This window comes from Hyla sarda, chromosome 12 (genome assembly GCF_029499605.1).
Source record: "Hyla sarda isolate aHylSar1 chromosome 12, aHylSar1.hap1, whole genome shotgun sequence".
NCBI lineage: Eukaryota > Metazoa > Chordata > Amphibia > Anura > Hylidae > Hyla > Hyla sarda.
This window is the reverse complement of record NC_079200.1, coordinates 44,948,594-44,966,734: the sequence shown is the minus strand read 5'-3', so window position 1 is coordinate 44,966,734 and position 18,141 is coordinate 44,948,594. Positions and strand designations below refer to the sequence as shown.

The following is an 18,141-nucleotide window of genomic DNA, read 5'->3' as shown; positions in this document are numbered from 1 at the left end:
AATTATTGGAATAAAGAAATAATTTATCCGATATTGTGTTTCTGCGTTTTGATTGAAATTTTGGAATTTTAACCCAATAAATCTCAAACTGAAAATCTTCTAAGCAGAGAGGTACAACCACACAAAGTTCCAAAGGCAGCATAGTGCATCGCAGCTTAATCCCATTCAAGTGAATACTACAACACCACGGACAGGCGTAACAAAGTAACCAAAAAATTAATGACTGTATGTTCTTATCCCATCAGTAGGAAATTTCGGAGGGTGGTACAAAATGACACTGGCACCGCACGCAAGTATTTTCTTCCAAATATATATTTATAATATATTATATATACTCTTAGTTGCAGCATAGAATATATACACATTGTATAATAAATAAGATTTATAAAAATTATTCTGAATATAAAATTCTATGAAGCGGATGGAAAGCTTTGGCTGGACCGCTGGAAGTCTGACATCGTCTTGTCACAGAGAAATGCTGACACACGGCTCCTGGGAGCGCTATCCTTCTGCCATATGGAGGTACAGTATCTATTAGCCGTAAGTCCTCTCAGCTGCTATCCTTGTAATCATTTTTATGTAACTAATCTTAGTTTTGGATATATCAGCTGCCAATCGGGTCTTCTATCCCCCATCACCTGATTGTCCTCTATCAGAATAACCCATGTAGCCAGCACTGCGGCCTGCTGTAAAGTCCAGAACAGAAAGAGCATGTGGTGACATAATACACCGGTAGTCTTCTTACGGTGAGGGTATAGCTACCTCCAGGTACGTTCTCTCATGTGTCCAGGATTCCTGCAGGTGCATCTTATAAACCTCGTGACGCTGTGATGGACGGTCTTCATCATGATGACCAACACTGTCTGTGGACAGAAGAGGACAATGGCTTATTATTATTGGACAAGTCTGGCAGCTACTATCACCATATTGTGTTTAGAACTAGAGATGAGCGAATTTACAGTAAATTTGATTCGTCACGAACTTCTCGGCTCGGCAGTTGATGACTTATCCTGCATAAATTAGTTCAGCTTTCAGGCGCTCCCATGGCCTGGAAAAGATGGATACAGTCCTAGGAGACTCTTTCCTAGGACTGTATCCACCTTTTCCAGCCCACCGGAGCACCGGAAAGCTGAACTAATTTATGCAGGATAAGTCATCAACTGCCGAGCCGAGAAGTTCGTGACGAATCGAATTTACTGTAAGTTCGCTCATCTCTATTTAGAACCAATTCTGTGCTGACTTATTTCTTCATATATCTGACACAGAGCTCCAAATGCTCTCCAGAAACATAGATTCAAAACATAAAGTCCTGATAGCCTGCAGCCGTCATTAGAAGGAATGTTCTGCATATTGTATTAGTTATAACTGAAAGCTCCACCATTGAAGGTATAGTAGAAGGTGGCTAGCAATAGTGGGGGGGGGGGGGGGGCTTCTTCAAAAACTTGCTAAGTATAAGGCTGCTTTCACACTATAAAATGTGTCAGTTATAAAGATCCGTTCAATGTTCCCTTATAAAAACCCTGAAAATCGGCCATTAAACGGCTGTTAGAAAATCCCATTATAGTCTATGGGATTTTTACATTATACGTTTTAACCCGTTATAGCCTGTTATTAATAAAGGACGTTATTTTGTGACAGAAGAATGAATGGAAGAAATAGTACATGCATTATTTCTCCCGTTACTATCGCCTGTCACAAAATAACGGCTGTTATTAATAACGTGCTTTAACGGGTTAAAACGTATAATGTAAAAATCCCATAGACTATAATAGGATTTTCTAACGGCTGTTTAACGGAGGATTTTAAGGTTTTTTATAACGGGACATTGAACGGATCTTTAAAACGGATACATTTTATAGTGTGAAACCAGCCTAACTTAGTTAAGGACTTTTTTTGGCACATATTTATATATTTATAGAAAATTTGGTGCAATTTAAACCTTGCCCAGTGTTCTCCCTTGTTCTGACACAACACCCCGTTAAAAAAAAAAATCAGCGCACATGGTGCAAACAAGACAAAATTCTTTTGAAATGTATGTTTTCCCACTTGTTCAACTAATCTGGCACAGTTTATATACACAAAAAATTCCTTTAGTTTTGAATAGTTCCTCCAGTATATTTCAAAGCCAGGTATGTGCAGGAAATGTAGAGCTCCGTGTCATATCAAGCGACAGTTCTGAATCTAGGAGCAGATTGCAAACTTTTTATCATGGTGCCTGCAATTGCTTTAAAGGGTAAGGACATCTTTGAAGTTGAAGAAATTATATATATATATATATATATCTATATATATATATATATATATATATATGTTGGTCCAACTTTATATTTATTTTATGTTATGCATTTTTTTTTATGTTGTTGCATGTTGGATTTCGACTCTTTTGTTTTCTGGAAGATAAGCCACAGAGAGAGCTGTCTGGCAGCGGCTTACCTCCCATTTCCTCATTTAAAACATTTGAAGGTTTTGTCGAGCCAGACAGGAGAGATAGCTGTTGGCCAAACATGTTGTGCCCACAGCTACTAAAGGTGTTTTGGCACGTTATCTAGTAAATTTGTTTTGGCACGTTAACTAGTATACTTGTTGGTTGGCAATGCATATGTTTAAACAGTATAGCCAGACATCAGCAGAATTTTGGAGGAGTGAGTGGAGGAGAGGATTCCTCCATGTGCTGCCATACTGGGCTCCTGCAGGTGCCATATTGTACAGAGTAGAGCCCTGCATCAGAATTGGGATACCACGGGACCCAATAAAAAACTTGTGGGCAGTAATAAGGTCATTGCAGGAGAGGGCAGCCACAGAACATACAGCGGGTCCTGCAAAATCCAGCACAGTCCTTCAAACCTCTTAAATATCATGGAGGGTGATGATATGGCATGGGGGTACCTCTAAAAGCTGTGACAAAATGTTTGCCGTAGCAGGTGGGATTGGACACAGTATATATTAAGAGTAGGGTCACACGTAACGGATCCGCCAATGACCGACCCTGGAATGAGCCCCTGCCGGTGTGTCCACTCGAAGCAGCAATCCGCTGTTACGAGAAGACACACAGGGCTTTGCGTGACTGCAGTAAACTATGCACGTATGTGCAGTTTACTCACAGACATCGCGCCCACACTCTGCCTAGCTCGGGGCCCAGAGGAGCGACCGTAATGTCTGAGTGTAAACTGCGCATGCGCGCACAGTTTACTACAGTTGCGCAGACCCCTGTGTGTCTTCTCGTAGCACCGGATTGCTGCTACAAGCGGACTCACTGGCACAGGCAGGGGGCTCATTCCTGGGTTGGTCATCGGCGGATTTGCTGTGTAAAATATGCTGCAGATCCGATACATGTGACCCTACCCTTAAAGTAACTTAGGAGTGCATAGTGTGTATTAGGATTCATTTCAGGCGTGCAATGTGAACATCATTTCTAGGGCCTAGTAAATAACACTATTTCCAGGTGACACTGTGTATACCACTAGTATATTCAGAGGGCACAGCTATCTGTATATTCAGGAGGCACAGTGTGTGTGGAGCCGTAGTATTTAGGAGGTACAGTATGTGGCACTATGAGGATCTTGTCTTAGTATAAAGGATAAGGACTGCTGAAAAAAGTGTCCGAATGTAATGCATTCTCCGAAGCCACGGAATGTAATGCATTCTCCAAAGCCACGGAATGTAATGCATTCTCCGAAGCCACGGAATGTAATGCATTCTCCGAAGTCACCGAATGTAATGCATTCTCCGAAGTCACCGAATGTAATGCATTCTCCGAAGTCACCGAATGTAATGCATTCTCCGAAGCCACCGAATGTAATGCATTCTCCGAAGCCACCGAATGTAATGCATTCTCCGAAGTCACCGAATGTAATGCATTCTCCGAAGCCACAGAATGTAATGCATTCTCCGAAGTCACCGAATGTAATGCATTCTCCAAAGTCACCGAATGTAATGCATTCTCCGAAGTCACCGAATGTAATGCATTCTCCGAAGTCACCGAATGTAATGCATTCTCCGAAGCCACCGAATGTAATGCATTCTCAGAAGCCACCGAATGTAATGCATTCTCCGAAGCCACGGAATGTAATGCATTCTCCGAAGCCACGGAATGTAATGCATTCTCCGAAGCCACCGAATGTAATGCATTCTCCGAAGCCACGGAATGTAATGCATTCTCCGAAGCCACCGAATGTAATGCATTCTCCGAAGCCACCGAATGTAATGCATTCTCCGAAGCCACCGAATGTAATGCATTCTCCGAAGCCACCGAATGTAATGCATTCTCCGAAGCCACCGAATGTAATGCATTCTCCGAAGCCACCGAATGTAATGCATTCTCCGAAGCCACCGAATGTAATGCATTCTCCGAAGCCACCGAATGTAATGCATTCTCCGAAGTCACCGAATGTAATGCATTCTCCGAAGTCACCGAATGTAATGCATTCTCCGAAGCCACCGAATGTAATGCATTCTCCGAAGCCACCGAATGTAATGCATTCTCCGAAGCCACCGAGTTTAATGCATTCTCCGAAGTCACCGAATGTAATGCATTCTCCGAAGCCACCGAATGTAATGCATTCTCCGAAGCCACCGAATGTAATGCATTCTCCGAAGTCACCGAATGTAATGCATTCTGCCTATGTCCCCTTGTGAGGTCTGCAGTAATAATGGGTGAAACAACTCCCCGGCATATCCTTCCCATTGATCAGTTTATACTGGGAGCTGTAGTTTCACATGTAAAAACCTCTCTAGCAGGCTCACCTGGTATTTAGTCGTTAGAATAGACATTTACTGCAAATTTAAATAGGCATCTATTCAGACATATTTACACTATGCTTTAATGGGGGTTATCCGGCAAAATATCTATGTTTCCTTTTATGCCCAGGCTGCTGCAATTAAAATATTAAATTTTGACTTACCTTAGCCCAATGCTGCTGGAATTGTTCTCCCGTCCTCTGACACAGTCTTCTTTCTGCTTTTGAGGCCTGACATGTCACACTGCTGCTAAGCTAATCATGGGCCGCAGTGATGTCCCAACTCGGCCTGTGATAGGCTGAATGGCAGTGTAATGTTACTGGCCTTGACACCAGGAAGAAGTCATAGTTTATTATTGTTTTAATTGTGGCAACCCGGAAAAGTAAACAAAAATTGCCGGATAACCCATCAGGCTGTAGTACAGGACATTGCTGGGGTCCTTTCAAAGGGGTACTCCGCCCCTAGACATCTTATCCCCTATCCAAAGGATAGGGGATAAGATGTCAGATTGCCGAGGTCCCGCTGCTGGGGACCCCCGGGATCTACCATGCAGCACCCACCTGTAGTGGCTTCCGGAACCGCTGGAGGTCCTCAGGCTGAGTCCATCTCGACCACAGGGATGGAAGATCGTGACGTCACGACTCTGCCCCCGTGTGATGTCACACCCCGCCCCTCAATGCAAGTCAATGGGAGGGAGCGTGATAGCTGTCACGCCCCCTCCCATAGACTTGCATTGAGGGGCGGAGTCGTGTCATCACGACACAAGGTCGTGAGTCCATCTCAACCACGGGGGGCGGAGTCGCGACGTCACAATCTTCCGTCCCCGTGGTCGAGATGGACTCAGTCTGAGGACCTCCAGCAGTTCCGGAAGCCTCTACAGGTGGGTGCTGCATGGTAGATCCCGGGGGTCCCCAGCAGCGGGACCCCGGCGATCTGACATCTTATCCCCTATCCTTTGGATAGGGGATAAGATGTCTAGGGGCGGAGTACCCCTTTAAAGGGCTTGTATTTATTGGCTGTGTCTGGTGTTACAGTCCTTTAATTGAAATGCAATACCAGACATGGCCAAGCACAAAAGTGGCAAAGTTTTTGTTGTTGGAATAAAGCAGCAATGTTTTCCTCACCCCATACAATGTCTACGATTGAAGGAGATTTATGTTTTTCTGTTACTTGTAGTGGTCTTTTCATGGTTTGGTGATGGTACCAGTACCTTGTCACTTGCAGGTGTGGACATCGTAGATCCTCACACACTCTTGGCAGCTCACATAGCAGCACCAGTGGAAAATGCAGTGGCATTTCTCCTTGCGCTTTTCTGTTCGGGTGTTGTGGCCCCTACCACAACACAACAGGTCACAGCCATCTATCCCATGGGAAGTCACATTGCAAGACCGCCCCCGGGTTCCAAAAGAGCCGGTCTCTGGGTTCGGTTCACAGAAATTCGGGGATGTTTCGTAGTATACAAGGTCCCTTTCGGTTGGAGGTTTGAACAGTGAATATTTGGCCCTGAGGGTCTCCACCCATCCACGCGACTCTCTATGTTTCTCCACCGACATCTCTGAGGCGCTGTCGTATTTATCTTTTAGATGATCACCAATAGCTCGGAAATCTGGCTGGGACCACCAGCAAGTCTTCACCTCACAGCTGCCAGATAGACCGTGACATTTACATTTGAGGTGCATGTGATCCAAGATGGTCTAAGAGGAGGGAAAAAGACAAATAACATACTTACTGAATGGGCAATGTGAGTCAGTAAAGATATATATGATTCCGTACACATTTATTAGAGAAAAAGATTTTGTTTTGTTTAAAGGCATCTAAACGAATACTAGAGGAAATCTAAAGAAATAAAAAAAAGTAGTGAATAGAAATCTTCTGATTTTGTGTGTACAGCTCCTATGTAAACTTCTGCGTCTCCATGGTTGCAGTACAGACAGCTAAACTGCCCACCTCCTGTTCCTGTCCTGTACTTGTTGCTAAAGTATAAATATATGGTAAGTTTTCAGGAAGTATGGGCAGATGGAAGGAAGTATGATAGTTATTCTGTTACCATAGAGACACATAGGTCTGCAATGATAGATTTGTGGTGGCCCAGTACGGGATGGTGTTTCCCCGTACTTCTCCTACCCTGTCAGGCAGAGTCTCTCCATCTCCACAGGGCCCCCTTTATGTATTATCCCCTGTGTATAAGTTGTGATATTAATAATGTACTGTTTATTTAATTGTTATACCATGTGATTGTTACCCAGGAGGCACTAGTGACCCGATGACCCCCCAAGTGACCTATGGACTCCTTGCACAGCCCCCTATATAACATGGGGAGGGGCTGCAATCTCTCTCTTTCCATGCTTTTAGTTCCTGAGGTCCAGTGCAGTCAAGTCGTCTCAGTGTGTGTGTCCGGAGCATTGGAGGCCTAAAGTCTGCAGCCACCTGTCAGTTGCAAGTAAGCCAAAGTCCTCTAATTTTCAGTCATCAAGTCAGTCAAGTCAAGTCTACTGTTTAGTCACCGTGGCCTGCACCAAAGTCTGTCTAACTACTGCAAGTCCCAGCAAGCCTGTGAGGTCCCCCTGTGTCACTGGTCGCCTCCTTGGGATATTGGCTGTACTGCATAGACTGTGTCATAGACCAGCGGTATTACCTTCGGGTGGTTAAGGCTAAACCACGCCCTGGTGTCACGACAAGAAGGGGTTAATAACATCTGCCCCTTGGGTTATAACATCGACCCTGCACCTCACACCCAAACGCCACTGATTCATAACTAGGACTATTTAGAAAGGTACAGTATTTTGTTTCCTGTAGAAACAAAGAAACGCTATTGTTTGCATACATGGACATATCTTTTAAGGAATTTTGAGTATTACTGGTTTAAGAACAGAGAACCTGGTTTCCGAAAATTAGCTAAGAGCTGGAAATGCAATAAATGCCTTCATGTCACATGACTGCTGCTGCCAATCATTGGCCTTTGTGGTGATGGTGGCATGTACAGTATGACACTAGAGGCTGAGGCCAGTCATTGGCTGCAGTGGTTACATGAATGATGGACATGATGTCTTTGTTGCAGGACTGGTGGGGGATTTAACAGGTTATTTATTTTTCATATTTTTATAACATTTTCAGCTTTTATTAAAACATCTTCTTTAAGCATTATGTTTTGTCTCCTCCCTACATTTTGGGTTGTTTGCTCACCGCTCGTCCCGCCTCGTTGTTATGCCTATTCATGGCTGATCTGGCATCTGGCCGATTCTCTCTGGCATCTGCAAACTCCCGAGACACCAGGACCCCAAAGTCTGCATCTTCGCTGCAGCCTCCCCACTTCCATCCCTCTCCCGATGAGCCTTTATGGTGGGAATCACAACCACAGATGGTGGAGCTGCCTTCAGCACAAGAGCGGGTCACAGCAAAGGCCACACCGGCTGAAGCGATGGCATGAACAAAGGCGGACTCCCGAGTGGCTGGAGAAGACAAAGGATAGGAATGGAAAACACATACAGCATCCTTATAGAAGATTTACAGACTCTACAGCAACAATTGGTCGCCCACTGGTGGAAGTTCTAAACACAGTTGGAATTGTTCACATAATGGTTATCTAATCTTTTCACATCTGCACGGACAGTATCCAACTAGCTTCATACCATCCTATACTGAAATAAATGGCCAAGTATGAGGAATAGCCACAAAATGTAGACATAGCATTGCTATATACATGGATACAGCAGAGATGTGTATAATGAATCCAGACGGGCACAGTGCAAAGATCTCTGTATGATGGAGAGGAGGGATTAAGCCCCTTATGAAAAAACTTCTCCCTCCTCTTCCCAGTGCGGCCAGTTACCTGCTGAGACACTCAATTCCCCATTGTGAACTGGTGTCACAGTGTATTAGAGATATAATGATGGACGTCTCTGGGACCTGCGTGTGACCAGACTGCCATTTCCCTGCCATTTCGTAGCAACAGGCAACTGTGTGCAAACTGTGCACTGTCCCCTGCTTATGGAGACCCCCTTTCTGTCTGGGGGGGAGCAGTGAAAGGGCGTGTGAATAGTCCTGGAGTCCTGCTGGGCTCAGAGCCCCTCTCAGCCTCACAGTGGGGAGGAGGCTTAAACCCCTTTCATCCTGCACTAAGCTCATTTCACTCATTCACTTAGTGTTACTGAGCTGGGAGCCTGTGGGAGAGCAGAACCTGCATGGACTCTTGTCATCTCTGGGAACTTGCTCATCTCCCTGCCTCTAGGATGGCGCCCTGTATATTTTCTGATGCACAAATAGCTAAGAGCAGGCAAAGCATGAAAGTCAGGAGTTAGGATCATCTGAAAGATCAGCAAAATGAAGAGCAAAAAAAAATACAAAATACACAAAAACCTAAAATCATAAACTTGCTTTGACAACCTTGTCTCTGGTCTTAGATTTCTAGGGGTGGCAGCAATTCAATGTCTAAAAACATGGAGTTATTGGTAGATATGATGGTAGAGATTGAATATAGGATGAGAACTCAATACCCTGCCCTAAACTTTCTCCTTGGTGACAAACCTGACCACTGAAGTGCTCAGGCTGATCATTTTGACCTGCTAAAAAGCTGTTGCCCGCACATCTCCCACAGGCCGCAGGCCGCAGGCCGATTGCCGTACAAATGATTTAGTGATCGATCGTACAGTGCCCGATGCATGATGCTTGAGAGTGCTGTTGGCTCTGTACATGGGCACCGATCTCATTATAGGGCAGCTTATGCTATTATGGCCCGATGAGTATGCAGCCTCAGAGTATTTTGAAACTATGGAGCATATTTATATAACCAAAATACATGCCAAAAGACTGTGTGAACCCAACTTCATGGTGGGTTCATACGTCAGATAGTTCTGCATCTGAAAATCGGTACCATTCATCTGGCTGACTGTTTCATATCGAGCACACGGATTTCCAAAAGTTTCATTCAGATGGATGGAACAGATAGAGAAATCTCTGTAACAAATCACACTTGCTGCACAGGGCTTTTTTGGACCTAAATCTCTACCTACTGAAAAATAAACTTTGTTGAAGTGTACCATACTATATTTAAAGTGGCTTCCACTTACTTTTCCTTGGATCTAGGCCGTATATTTGTTGTTACTGTGCTACAATACCCTATAGCAAATGTTGGCGTACAACCATGCAATGCATGGCAGTAATTCCAATAGCAGCCTTGGATTTCTGACACGTATTTCAATACTTTGGAGCACACTTTAAATTTCGGTCAGGGAAGAAATGGAGCATCCTGCATTTCCAACACACATGTCTGAAGAATACTTCTGGAAAAAGTAGCATGTGGGTTTTTCTGGCAAATTTAAATTACACTCCAAAATTCACAGCCATACAGTTTCAGTGTAGAGAGATTCTTTCCTATAAAATAGTGGAATACTTATGTATAGACAATGGCACTTGCCACCATGTTTTGTTTATTTGAACAATCTTCCACTTGACATCTGAGACATACCCAGGTGAGGTAGAGGGCTCTTCTACAGAAATCCTACTATGTGTATGATCGTATTATGGACTAAATAATAACTCTGAAAGGGACCTAGGTAGTGGCATCTACTTTTACTCTACAAGGGCTCTTGGCACTTTTACAGAAACTTATGTGAACATTGCTATAGATCCAGATATGAAGACTTCACCAAGTATCTGGGTGTGGGTCACCAAAACACCGCCTTCCAGTGGATTTAGATATATGGTGGATTGTTCTAGATCTTATCCTTGAGATGCTTCATTTCAGTGTTCTCCAATCTATGGTTATCCCAACTCCTTTCATGCCCTGACAGCTGCCCTGCAATGGCTGAAGAGCCAAATGTTGGGGGGAATCAGCTTTATTTGGTCCTAGGTATTTTAATATGGTCTTTATACTATATGATGCTCTACCACCATTTCCTTAGTGCGGCTTAACATTACAATAACATTAGTAAGTTTTGCTGATGCAGTTATAGTACCTTTATCGAGTACTGGTCCAAAGATGGCGAGGCTGTCATGAATTGTGGTACAGTTCCATCTCCTGCCCCTGAATTGATGTTGGCATTCTTGGATCCCCAGTTTCACTCCTTCTGCCACACTTGGCATAATTTCAATATAATTTCTGCAAAATCGCATTTGCTTAGGAACCAAACCAGGTATAGAGCCACAGAGAATCGGCTGTGATCCAAGAGAGCTGTACTGCTGCCCCAAAGCTAGGGACCTAGGGGAGGAAAAGTCAGAGAACATTTTTATGTCTGCAGAATGGGTCAGGTCATGGTTAAAGGGGTACTCCGGTGGAAAACTTTTTTTTTTTTTTTTAAATCAACTAGTGATAGAAAGTTAAACAGATTTGTAAATGACTTCTATTAAAAAAATCTTAATCCTTCCAGTACTTATTAGCTGCTGAATACTACAGAAGAAATTATTTTCTTTTTGGAACACAGAGCACTCTGCTGACATCATGACCACAGTGCTCTCTGCTGACATATCTGTCCATTTTAGGAACTGTTCAGAGTAAAAGGAAGTCCCCATAGCAACTACTATTGCCCGTGCTGGAGTATGTAGTGCTGACCCCCATGTCTATTTATGTTTATTTAGTATATATACACTAAATAAGGGCCCTATTAGATTAAGTAAAGAGCCTATCACACAGCTTAAAAATTGTGTAGGCACGCCATATATTTCATGCGGCCCTTCGCTGCTGTCATTCACCAGCCACAAATAAATCTCTGGCCCTATCACACAGGATAATATCAGCCTGTATGGCCAATAATCACCCCATGTAATAGGGCTCCTAGTTTACATACCAGATCTTTAGGAGTCTGATTTGGGGTAAGCAAGTTTTGGGCTCTGAGTAAGTCTGATGTTGGCTATGAATGAGTTTAAGGTGTCAGACCTGGGGTCTGAATGAGCTTAGGGGTTTGATCTGGGGTCTTTCCTCTATAATAAATAATAATGCATCATGATGTTAATAGTTCAACAAAATTTGCCCAAAAATTTTAAGCAGACATCTTTATGTGCAGACACGGGTAAGTGAAGGATTAGTAGAAGTAGGTGTGTACCATTTATATACTGTAGAGGAATGCAAAGGCCAGACATGTATTCTGTATTCAGTCAAGCTACAAGTTCTCTCCATGGTGGACTTCATCTTGGAGGTGGAGGTATGTAACAAGTAACGTTGAGAACCTGATTTCACTTGGTATTCGTATCTTATTTATGCTAATACTCGTGTCCAAACATAATTCTCCCTGCTTTAGCTAGCTTTAATAAGCCTTGTATCCAATACAATTGGTCTTAGACTCATAAAGTCACAATGGGAACCATATCTAACCTTCTGCTAACAATGTAGCTTGGAGATTGAGGATTTATGTACCCCCAACCCATTCTCAGATACTAATAGCCGGACATATTACATGCATAAGCGATCCTCCACTCCTGTTCCTCGGGGAGACCTCATTACAAAGGGCTTAAGACCCCGATATCCTCAGTGCATCCCACCAGACAGAGCCTCACTAGACAATACTGATCATCCTACAGCCTAATCCTCTAACAATAAAAAGGATTAGGATGCCCCGGATATTACCTATTGGTAACTCATCCTGCTTCATGCAGCTGGGGTAATCCTTCTTGGGTTGATACAATCTATCCAGGACGGCACTGTAGCCATGTCTCATAGATTGACAACAATATTCAAGATATTGGTGAGGGGAAAAAAACCACAATTTTTGGTGGGAAAAAAATGTTTTCAAATTAACTGGTGATAGAGTTTTATAGATTTGTAAATTACTTCTATTTAAAAATATTAATCATTCCAGTACTTATCAGTTGCTGTATGCTCCACAGGAAGTTGAGTTGTTCTTACCAGTCTGACCACAGTGCTCTCTGCCGACACCTCTGTCCATGTCAGGAACTGTCCAGAGCAGGAGAGGTTTGCTATGGGGAATTATTTTTACTCTGGACAGTTCCTGACACAGACAGAGGTGTCAGCAATAAGTCTTCTGGTCAGAATGGAAAGAACTACACAACCTCCTCTGCAGCATACAGCAGATGATAAGTACTGGAAGGATTACGATTTTTATTTAGAAGTATTTTAGAAATCTGTTTAACTTTCTGGCACCAGTTGATTTGAAAATATTTGTTTTCCACCAGAGTACCCCTTTTAATGAAACGGATGCAGTATCTGTACCATGCAGATACTTGGGGGAAAAAAAGCTTATGACATGGTGCTACTTAAAGGGGCACTCCGGGGAAAACCTTTTTTCCTTTAAATCAACTGGTGGTAGAAAGTTAAACATATTTGTAAATTACTTCTATTAAAAAATCTTAATCCTTCCAGTACTTATTAGCTGCTGAATGCTACAGAGGAATTTCCTTTCTTTTTGGAACACTGATGACATCACGAGCACAGTGCTCTCTGCTGACATCTCTGTCCATTTTAGCAACCATGCATAGCAGATGTATGCTAAGGGCAGCATGGTGGCTCAGTGGTTAGCACTACTGCCTTGCAGTGCTGGGGACTTGGGTTCAAATCCCACTAAGGACAACAATAAGTAAAGCCTTATTATTATTATAATAACGTCAGCAGAGAGAACTGTGGTCGTGATGTCATCAGAGAGCATTCCAAAAAGAAAAGAATTTCCTCTGTAGTATTAAGCAGCTAATAAGTACAGGAAGGATTAAGATTTTTTAATAGAAGTAATTTACAAATATGTTTAACTTTCTGCCACCAGTTGATTTAAAAGAAAAAAGCCTTTCACCGGAGTACCCCTTTAATGTTCAGAAACCAATATCTTTGGCATATTTGTGCTTTTCTGTGTGCAGCTAAAACAGGAGTCCACACAAAGTTCAGTGTATAAAAGGGGTTAACCAGTGTGATGTAAATATAGTAACCACACTAAAATAAAAAGTTATGTCTTCTACTCTTACAATTCCCTGACACATACTAAGATCTCTGCTTGCAGTGAGTATTAACTTTTTTTTTTTTTACAGAGGTTTAAAATTTAAATGGACCATGCTTGAGTTTCACACTCCAGCTTGACACAATGTATCCACATAGGCAACTGACCCATCTTGCATGTATGTGTCTGTTTTGAGTGGAGCCATAATAGGGCTGTTATACAGGTACATGGGAACCTCATATATCAGAATGTACCTCATATGCTTTCACTTTCATATGCAGGTTTTGTTGGATGGTACTGGGAAAAAAAAAAAGAAAAACAAATGTGGCATGTCCCGGGCTCAGTCTCTATACAGGTAGAAGGGAGTTGTAGTTTGGCAACAGCCGCAGAGCCACAGAGGCCACTACGCTAGCACAAAATCTTTATATAGACGCTGCTGTACAGGCACTGGGCATGGGACCTTGCTTTCATTGATTGATACACAGTATAAAACTGGAATGAAGAAGAAGTAGTAGTAAACCACTGTTAACACAGTCTTTGGTGTGTACTGCTTTTGTATAGCTTAGACCGGTGGTTCCCAGCTGGGGAGCTGTGAGAAGCGACCAGTGGGGCCACCACAGACCAGTGGGCAAGATGGCGACCGGACGCGCCAGGACACCTGTGGCTTAGCACTGCCACAGGTGTCCTAGAGCATCCTAAACTTTGACCTCTTCTAGGCTGCAGGAATGATGCTGCCTGCGGCCACTAGATGTTGTCTACCTTCAAGGGAGTCCTATCTACAGTGGGGGGGGGGGGTCCTACCTACAGGGGCAACCTTTCTTCGGGAGTGGGATTCGGTCTTACCTATAGGAGCCAAACTGCGTTCAGGGCTGTCCTACGTACAGGGGGAAAACTACCTAGAAAGGGTCCTACCTACAAGGGGTGCAACCTACCTACAGGGGGTCCCACCTACTGGACTAAACTTTCTACAAGGGACACCAGCATACAGAGGGACACTACCTACTAGGGGTGGCAGCTTTCTAAGGGGAAAATAATCTACTGGAAACCCTATCTACCTATCTACCTACTGAGGGGGCTACCTCCTCCTCCCCAACCAACCTACCCATTCCAACAACCCACTTACCTACTAACTTTACTGTGTGTGACACCAAATGGTGGAAGTATTAGGCTATGTGTACACTACAGAATTTTGAGTGGAATTTTTTACAGAAACCCTCTTATTATTTTCAATAGGATTTTGCTGCAATGTTCACACAGCAGAATTTCCATATCGGAAAATTCCAGACTTTGGACCTGCTAAAAGAATAATCATGTTTATTTTTTCGGTACAATTTCGTGAAAGGATTTTGGCATCAGCCACAGCTGACAGACTCTCCGCCCTGAATATAGCCTTACTGTTTTGGGAAAAGGTAAAGAGGGTGCTGGAAATATGCGAAGCCTAAGATGATTGTCTGGCAGGTTTTGCAGAGATGAGTTTTGGCTGGAAGAAATTGTCATGGCGGTCTGGGCCGAATATAGAAAAAGAGTAAAAGTGAACGACTACAATCAGAGAAGATACCACCTGTGACTCACAGCTTATAGCAGGATATAACAGCACTTTAATCTAGCTAACAGAGATATATATGTATTATATGCTCTGGGTGCGGGGAGTAAACAAGTGTTCTGTTGGTGTTCTCTTGGATGAGAGGGGCACTGTATAAAGAGTGTAGGCCAGCTCTTAACCCAATGATTGGACCAGCAACATTGATCACTCATCTTCAGCACAGCCCATCAATGTTGATCAGGCAGCGTGTGTGTGTGTGTGTGTGTGTGTGTGGGGGGGGGGGGTTTCATTGTTTACACAAGCACAGTGCCTCATTTGTCCATGTGGCTGTGCCTGGTACTGCAGCTTGGCCCCATTCACATTAATTTGCCAATTGGTGGGAATCTGTGTATCAAACATTCTATACCAATTGGCAAAATTAAAGTGAATGGGGCTCAGATGCAGTACCAGGCACAACCTGTGTTAAAGGAAACCAATCAGCTGCCTTATGGTTTATAAAAACCAGCCAGTACCTTGTAGCTGTTGGGAACAGTGTTTGATCCCTTTGATACAGCATTTCAAAATAATCAAATAGAATCTCTGCACATGGCAAGTAGGCATAGAGGTGGAGCAGCAGTGGCATGTAGTCATGCTTAGGCTTTATTGGGTTGGCATAAAGTTCCCAGCTCTCAGGGTATCAATCAAGGATAGGCCATCAACTGAAAAGTCTGTTTGGATACGCTCTTAAGGGGAACTCCGATACATAATATCTTATCCCCTGTCTGATCACAGGGGGGGTCCGACTACTGGGAACCCCCCTCCCCCCCCCCCCCCCCCCCCCATGATCTCTTGGCCTGCGCCCCGGGGTGTTCTGAAGCTTCGTTTACAGAACAACAGCTCTTCTCTCGCTCTTCTCTGCCGTGGTAGACACACATCCTCATGGTATCTCAATGGGAGAGCCGGAGATACAGCGTTCATGTATCATGTATCTCCTATAGAGATATATGGAGGGGGCATGTCGACCACAGCTTTGTGCAGAGGTCGACAGTGATATAGCATGGAGCGGAGGTTGCTCGGTGCATGAGAAGAGTCGGGGACCTGGGCAGGAGATCTGGGGGGGTCAGACAAATCATACTCCCTTCCCCCCTCCACACCCACGTGCGATTAGACACTTTATCCCCCATCCTGTGGATACGGGATCAAATGTAATGTATCTGAGTTTCCCTTTAACATTGGTAATGGACTGATAAGAAAATACGAAATAAAGAAACATTGCTGTGAACTCTAAGGACTCGTTCACACAACACACATTGGGAGAGGCTTTCATGCTTGTGCCACATGACATTCCCTTCATGGTGTTTTGTTTCCAAAGGTAAATGCACATGAATACGATTTGCCGCTAAAAAGCAAACAATTTGCTAGAAAATGTGCACTAAATTATGTAGCTGCTGTATTTGCAAAAATATATATATATATATATATATATATATATTTTTTTTTTTTTCTAATACAGTATATGGTTTAGAAATTCACAACAATTGATTTTACTGCAGATTGTTTCTTCCTATTGAACTCGATATAAGATAATGTAGTAGTCTTATGGGAAAGCCCAGATGATGATGTCACATTGTGCCAACTCTTTTGCAATGACAATACCAGCTAGGCTACATCTTTAGGAATTGTAACGTATTTACAATGGAATATTTCAAGCAGATGGAATAAAATGGGCTTCACTGGGATTTTTTGATATGATTCGGGTATTAACCCCCTATCTGAGGGCCGATCTGTTTTCCTAGACTAGATTAGTAGAGTTCTTGGTTCTGTGGACTCTCTTTAGAGCAGTGTTTCCCAACCAGTGTTCCTTTGCAAAACTACGACTCTCAGCATGCCTGGACAGCCGGAGTCGCAGTTTTGCTACAGCTGGAGGCGCACTGTGTGGAAAATACTGCTTGAGGGTGCGTTCACACGCTATTACTAGCAGCGGGTTTCTCGCTGCAGGAAACCTGCTGCGATTTACGCTACCATTGATTTGAATCGGTCCACAGACAGTCCGCAATAGTGTCAGATTTGTAGACTGTCCGCGGACTCATTTAAATCAATGGTAGCGTAACTCGCAGCGGGTTTCCTGCAGCGGAAAACTCGCTGCTTGCTACTAGCGTGTGAACGCACCCTGAGGCTATGTTCACAGGGTGGAATTCCTGAGCTTCTGCACAGATCCCTTTGTGCCATGCTGGCAGCAGATATTTTGCAGATTTCGTGCAGAATTTGTGTGGAATTTCTGCTGAATTGCTTGCACTCAACACACAAATTCCAGACGGAATTCAGAGTCCCGTTGACTTCAATGAGTAATTCTACAAAAACTACCTACAGGTTCAGTGTTTTTGCAGAATCCAGAATGTGGATTTTCCACAGTGGGGCTAAGTTCACACGGTGGAAATTTGATGGGGAGAATTCCGCCGAAAGTTTCTGCCCATTTACTTCAATAGGATTTCGCTGTCCTATTCACACAGCAGAAATTCCGCATTCCACGAAATGTTAAGTCCCGTCTTTAAATTTTGTAGAATTCTGCGGCAGAATCCCATTGAACTCAAGGGGGCTTCGAACTGAAGCAGAATTCTGTGTTTAGAGAACACAGACATTCCGCTGCAATTCAGCAAGCTTTGCTGAACAGAATTTGTGCGGAATTGCGGAACATAGCCTGGAAAATCACCTATGTGAATGGGACAGCTGAAATTCCATTCACCACAATGTTTACTTCCTTTTTCTTCCGGATTCTTTATGGAGATTCTGCTGTGTGAACACAGCCTTAGAGACCCCATTATAAATCTATACAGAATATACACTTTCCTTTCCATAGAGCTCCCCTTTTCAGTTGCCTGGGTTCATGTTCCTCGGACACTTCAAGGGGGTTTTCTGTTTGTATATAAACAAAACGTCACTATCTATATAGCGCAAAGTTTCTCAAACTTCTTAATATTCTTTGTGCCCCAATTCCTCATTATATTCAAA

At 43.4% G+C, this 18,141-nt stretch overlaps 1 protein-coding gene across 8 annotated transcripts in view; it reads right to left on the bottom strand.

Annotated features, from left to right (window-relative positions):
* Positions 1-305: 305 nt before the first annotated feature.
* The window catches only part of WNT3 (Wnt family member 3), a 455,111-nt gene continuing 437,275 nt past the window's right edge, over positions 306-18,141 (bottom strand). For all 8 annotated transcript variants that reach the window (XM_056548708.1, XM_056548710.1, XM_056548711.1 and 5 more), the window contains 4 exons: positions 10,692-10,933; positions 7,921-8,186; positions 5,948-6,431; positions 306-863 (listed from right to left, as the gene is read on the bottom strand). In XM_056548708.1, the coding sequence (XP_056404683.1) occupies positions 5,952-6,431; positions 7,921-8,186; positions 10,692-10,933 (988 nt within the window). In that variant the 3' untranslated portion in view covers positions 306-863; positions 5,948-5,951. The remainder of the gene's footprint in view (positions 864-5,947; positions 6,432-7,920; positions 8,187-10,691; positions 10,934-18,141) is intronic.